Source organism: Pygoscelis adeliae, unplaced genomic scaffold, assembly GCF_000699105.1.
Source record: "Pygoscelis adeliae isolate BGI_AS28 unplaced genomic scaffold, ASM69910v1 Scaffold815, whole genome shotgun sequence".
Lineage (NCBI taxonomy): Eukaryota > Metazoa > Chordata > Aves > Sphenisciformes > Spheniscidae > Pygoscelis > Pygoscelis adeliae.
In genome coordinates, this window is record NW_008824802.1 from 124,545 (window position 1) to 130,728 (window position 6,184).

The following is a 6,184-nucleotide window of genomic DNA, read 5'->3' on the forward strand; positions in this document are numbered from 1 at the left end:
TGAGATCTGGATCAAAGAGCTAGTTCACACAGTGCTTCAAAGCAGCTGGTTCTCGGTTTCGTGATGTACCGCATGTCCTCTTCCTCACTTTTTCAAAGGCTCTACGGCCAAACCTGTATGGTCATCTGCTGTGATGCACCCCCTCCAGTTGCAGATGGCTCTTGCAACAGCTTGTGCTGTCCCACCCCTTCAGGTGGGATAGCATTGGGTGAGCATGTGGGCATCAGGCAGAAATGCTGGCTGTTGCTGTAGCGACTAGCTCTGGCTAGCCCTGGAGCCGTAGCGCAGAGCTTGGAAAGCAAGCTCCAGGGGAGAGCACAACTGCCAGGGGCACGTGGCTCATATCGCTGTGCTCAGGCACCGCAGTCTTCAGTCGCATCCCGTTGCTCTTCCTCCCCGCAGGCACGCTGGCTAACAAAGTGAAGAGGAAAGACACGCTAGCTATAAAGCTGGGGAACACAACCACGCCGCAGGAGGAGAAGACTGTCTTCCCTCGGGAGAGCAAGGAGGAGTGGAACGAAATTCGGCACCAGATTGGGACGACGCTGATCAGGTACGAAGAATGGAGGAGGGTGTTACCTTTGAGCTGTTGGCACAGCGTCTGAGGGGTGGGATTGGACAAAGCTGTTGCCTTGTCTGAGCAGCCTGTGCTGGAATATGATGGGTGCTTGGGCACTGCTGCTGCATCAGGGCTGGTAGGCTAAGTGTCGCTTCCCCCCCCCCAGCCCCGGGTTATAAAAGTTGGAAGTTGAGCAATATCCTCTGACAGGCCCCTGTTTCCAGGTGTTAAACGGAATGGGAGGGGAAAATCTCAAGGACTACAGAAATGTTACTGCTGTAAGATACGGGTGGTGTATAAAGACGTAGACAGATGCAGGCTGAGTGCTGATGCATTAGGCTGGGGCTGTTGATAGTCCAGGCTCTGCCATCTCCTTGAGTTCCCTGCAAAGTTGCCTCTGAGCTTTTGAGAGGCCGTAGCGCTTTCCAAACCTGTGCCCTGTGGGTGAACAGCTGTTTGAGTGGAGGAGAGTGCAAAACAGGGCAGCAGCGGTCTCCACTGGTGAATGAGGGGTGTCGAGGAGGCTTTCCAGTGCACTGAAAGCAAGCAGTTGTATTCTTCATCCCCCTACTGATGAATGACCAGATAAAACATTACGTGCTTGTCACACTTTCCTTTAGGCGACTGAGTCAGAGACCGACGGCGGAAGAACTGGAGCAGAGGAACATACTTCAACGTCAGTAATGCTTCTCTAGTGGTCCTAAGTAATAAAATATGTTTGCCTTTAACATCTTAGTCCAGGCGTACCTGGAATCTGCTTGAAATGTAGTGATGGAGGACCGTGCTTTGGTTATATCGCTGTAGTAAAGCAGTTCTGCTGATTTTTCCCGGTGCTTTGTTACCGTCAAAAACCGGCTCTGGATAAAGTCAGACCCTAGCAGTGGTACCAAGCAATACAGTTCAAAGTGTTGTATTATAGAAAGGCTACCTGTCCCCTGCCTGACACCTCAGGGAAAAGTATGTGAACTGGTTAAGACTCTGGTGTTGCACAGCAAGGACTGTTAAAGGTGGTTTTCTTTGGGCTGGACTTTTATTTGCGGTCCAGACATTACAGCATTGTATTGCATGATCCAAAAAGCAGCAGTTCGTTGCTCAGTCAGTGGTGTTTCTCTTGGCCATACCTTGCTCTGCAAAAGTTTTAAATAAACATCTCGAGGAAAGGGAAATGTCAGTTCAGGAAGTTTCCATTTAAAATATTTATCTGTGCTGTTATTCTCTTTAAACTATCAGTATAATAGCTTCGGGGAGGAGCAGTCTGCAAAGTGGCTTGGATGTATTTTGACAATATGGCCATTAATCTTTAACGTACCCAGGGCTGGAGAGAATGACTCATTCGTGCTGTGTAAAGGCCCGTATTGCCACTGTCAGTCAGGGGGGTGCTCGGTGAGTAAGGGTATTGAGCCGGACTCTGCCTGTAATAAGTGCAGACACGCCACAATGAGCTTTCAGATATGTAGATAATCTGATACAGCTCGATACTCTCCTTTGTTCAAGTCCAGAAAGCACTTTTCAAAGCCTGTGATGCTTACGGGAAAAATGTATTATTTTTTTTTTTTCTCTTGGCAGCGAAAAATGAAGCTGACCGTCAAGCTGAGAAGCGAGAGATCAAACGCAGGCTCACCAGAAAGGTACTGCTGGCCTCCGTGCTGTGATCGCCATCTGGCAGAGCTGTCGGGGATGGTGGTGGCTATGAGCACATCGTAGGTACCTTGCTGTGGGTGAAGTCACGGGGCTATTGTGTAAGTGTCCCCAGTGCCCTCTGACTGCAGTGACTTTGGAACGTGGACTGTCACCAACGGTGAGCCGTTGGCACTGCAGCCACGTTTGTCAGTGATAGATCTGAGCTGGCATCAAGCATAACAAGCTAGATGAGAACTAAATTTGGCACCTGGCGCTCGGAAGGTTTGCTGGTGCTGGCCTGACTGTTTTAACACAGTGCTTCGGTGGCCACGACTTTCACCCCAGGCTCCCCAAAATCCATTTCTGAAGTAACAGCAGTGTGGAAGAAGCTGAGCAGAGCAACAGCTCTGTCCGAGTTACTTGTGGTCGTTACTCATGGCTGGGAAAAACTTCCCAAGGGCCTGTGGGTGTGAAATGTGAGCGTTGCTATTGCTGAAGCGGGGAACGGGCTTGCTTGGTTTAGGGGTGTCACGCAGGGCTTACCCCCTTGTAATGGCTGTTCCCAAACCCCTCAGTGTCTTCCATCTCCTTGGCAATGTGGCCTTGGTTCTGCCCTAGCCTGGCTTCGTGATCCAAATGAGATTACGCTGCCTTGTAAGAGTGTTTGCCTGTTCCCTTGCGGGCTGCGAGCAGGACCTAGTAGTATCTGTGGTTCAGGCCCAGTCAGGGAACTGGTTTTAGTTTTGCTCGGGATGCTTAGTCCTGAACTGCTTTTGTGGACAAGGCACAAACTGTCTTTGTTCTTGCGGGTGTTCAGCTTAGCCAAAGGCCTACAGTGGCAGAGCTGCAGGCCAGGAAGATCCTGAGGTTTAACGAATACGTGGAAGTAACAGATGCTCAAGACTATGACCGGCGAGCGGATAAGCCATGGACAAAGCTAACACCAGCTGACAAGGTAACAGGGAGTGCCCTGTCCCCAGGCGTGGGGAGGGGAGCTAGAGCAGAAGGGCCTGAGCCAAGGAGACTCGCTCTGTTCCTTTTGCTTCGCCTCTTCATCCTGCCCTCCGCCACCCCACCAAGCACCACCAGTGTCCCTTCGCCCACGTGTGCTGTCCCCAGCCCTGCTTCCTGCCCCCTCCACGGTGACGTGGAGCCCAAGTGGGCATGGTCTGCACGCCAGCGTGGCCTCTGCCTCAGCTTCTGAGTGATGTAAGAGGATGCAAGGTGCGGGGCGTCGGTCAGAGGAGTGCTGTTCCTTGCAGGCTGAGGCAGGCCTAGGCAAGAAGCTGGCAGGGAAGCAATTTGTTCTTGTCTTCCTTGGCCACTTGTGGGGGCTGTCCAGCCCTCAGCATGGAAGAGGTGGGGCAGTTTGAACTCAGCCTAGTGCGAATGGACTGCGAAAGCTGGGGTGGCTGCTGCAATCCGAGTCTCCCGTGGGACTCAGCCCTGCATATCAAAACTGCTCTTAACTCTTCACCACTGAAAGGTGGTACAGATCAGCCCTGAGCAGGGGTGTCGGAGGTACAGCACCTTCTTGCCATGTCTGAGCTCACTTGTGAAGGGAGAGAGGGTAGTAGATGCGTGCCTTAGCAGGAGATAAAAAAGATCTCTCCCTCTTTGTGTAGGCTGCCATCCGGAAGGAGCTGAATGAGTTTAAGAGCTGTGAAATGGAAGTCCACGAGGACAGCAAGCAGTTCACGAGGTGAGTGAGAACACGTTGCCAGCTCAGAGTTCCAGTCTTGTTGGGAGAGCTGTGCTGCAGGGGTAGCGCTGAGAGGCAAAACGTTAAAACCTTAGAAAAATGACCTGTGCCACAGTTGCAGATTTAATGTCCCTTTCTGCCTCGGTGGTGGTGGGTGACGGGAGGAGTAGCAGTCATGAAGTGGGTTGTTCTTCCTTAAACTGGGGCTTCGATCCTGGAAACTCAAAGCGACCAGTGGCTGATCTGAGGTGTATCTGAAACCAGCGCGACCTTGCAGCTGGAGTGTGCTTTTTCTGGGGCTAGAGCCACGTGCAGCAGAAGCCACGGCCACAGAACACCTTGGTAGTTAGCTCGGAAATTATCTGTGAAGTAACCTGTGGATCATGGCCCAAGTGATTCTTTCCCCCCCAACAGTTGCTCTGTGTGGCCAAGATGAGTGTTTGCAGAGCACAAGAGCTTTCTAAGGCAGAGGTGAAATCGTTTGATGTTAACAGCTTCGCTGAGGGCTGAGAGTTCAGAGACAATTCAGTTTACTCTTTTTGGCCATCTGTAGTGCCTCGTTAACCATTTAACCTGAGTTCCAAGGACGATGCTCAGATTTTTCACTTGGCTTTTAGGTACCATCGACCATAATCTTCCAAGAAGGGAGCAAGAGACCCGAGAGGACTGGAAGTTCTCTGCGTCCCTCTCCTAGGCAATACAGCGAGGGTGGAACCTCGGCTCTTCCAAAATTTGCCTTCAAAACATATCCAGAAAAGGGCTTTTGGCCAGGGAAGGGGAATCCTGTCTGAATGTAGCATTTCACTGGAACAAACACGTCTCAAGTGCCATCAGGCTGGAACTGAACACTATACCTCGCGCGGCTCAGCGATACAACTCTGCTCTGGCGCCAGCATCCCTTGCCAGGAGACCATGCACATGTGAATGAACGGTTCGTTCCCCAGCTCCCTTTCTCAGCCCGGACAGGCCCAGTTCTCAGCTGTACATACTCCTTTTGGGGGTGCAACTCCTTCGTTTCCTCCTCCTTACCAAGAGGAAGGGGAAAGAAAAGGCAGCTCTAGTGTTGGAAAGCTGAGGAATGGAGAGTGGATGTGCTAGGAAGCACGTGTGTATATTACCTGTGTACAGAGAACCCTGTGCAGATGCTGACCTGGCAGACAACTGACATGTGACTCGTAATTTTTTTGGTTTTGCTTGCGTCTCTGTCATGTCCTTAATGTCCTGAATCACTACTGACCAACGGTTTGTTGTCCTGGAAGGGAATTGTATAGATATTAACATATGCTGCATCTTTTTGTAAAAAAAAAAAAAAAAACCACAACAGAAAAACACAAATGTATAAAACATTCCCTCCCCACTCTCTCACACTTGCTGTGATGTTAACTGATCTTGTCTTGAGATATCTAAGCTTGTTTAACAAATTACAGAACCAGGAAATGACTGTTGCCTTTTAAAAACTTTTTAATTTGGGGAAGCTGTGAGAGTAGTCAATTCTTTTTATTGTGGCTTCCTCTCAGATGTTTTTTACTCTCCCAAATCAGGGTGAAACTTGCCTTTTCTCATTTTTACAGCTAAACCTACTGGAAACTTGATAATTTCACTGTGTGGGTGGAAGGGAGGGGAAGAAGAGGTTTGAAAAGTGACCTTAAAAAGATATTCTTTCTCTTCTGAGAATGATCTCATTGGTTCTTCCTGAATGTGGGTGTGGGTTGTTTTTTTTTAAATATCTGGTATTGGCCATTGCTGTATCATGCACAAAACCTAACCCATGTGTAGAGATGACACTTAACGTGAAGAAGGGAGTATCGCAGGACGAGGAGGGGTGTGGGAGTGGAGAGAAGGACTTGCCTTGTTCACAGACCTGTCTCCTTTGTTGCTCGGGGTGGGCCTGGCCGTGCTGCCTGTGCCTCCGTGCTGTGCCAACACCCGGGCCGGGGCCCGGCCCCCCTGGCTGCCATCGCCCCAGGGCCATGGCCCGGCCCTGCCCCTAGGAGATGGCGGAGGGGGGCATCTTCTCTCACAGCTTCCCCCTGTACAGTACGCCTGTAGACTAAATCATTGCATTGTATATCAGTCTCCTCATCAACAGATTTTAATTATTGAATAAAAGTATTTTAGGATTTTTTTTTTTTTTAAACTGCGTTTGTGGTCATGTTTTAAATGCCTCAGGCAGGGGAAGAAGGGTTGGGGGGCTGAGGCTCTGCGCCTCCCCAGCAGAGGATGGCGGTGCGTGGCTCTACCTGTGGCTCAGCACCGGGGAAGAAGGGTTGGGGGGCTCAGGCTCTGCCCCTCCCCGGCAGAGG

The 6,184-nt window shown here is 50.6% G+C and overlaps 1 protein-coding gene across 3 annotated transcripts in view; it reads left to right on the forward strand.

Annotated features, from left to right (window-relative positions):
• The window catches only part of PHACTR4 (phosphatase and actin regulator 4), a 67,612-nt gene extending 62,416 nt beyond the window's left edge, over positions 1 to 5,196 (forward strand). For all 3 annotated transcript variants that reach the window (XM_009323974.1, XM_009323973.1, XM_009323975.1), the window contains 6 exons: positions 403 to 553; positions 1,180 to 1,235; positions 2,126 to 2,187; positions 2,997 to 3,134; positions 3,805 to 3,881; positions 4,499 to 5,196. In XM_009323974.1, the coding sequence (XP_009322249.1) occupies positions 403 to 553; positions 1,180 to 1,235; positions 2,126 to 2,187; positions 2,997 to 3,134; positions 3,805 to 3,881; positions 4,499 to 4,514 (500 nt within the window). In that variant the 3' untranslated portion in view covers positions 4,515 to 5,196. The remainder of the gene's footprint in view (positions 1 to 402; positions 554 to 1,179; positions 1,236 to 2,125; positions 2,188 to 2,996; positions 3,135 to 3,804; positions 3,882 to 4,498) is intronic.
• Positions 5,197 to 6,184: the final 988 nt, after the last annotated feature.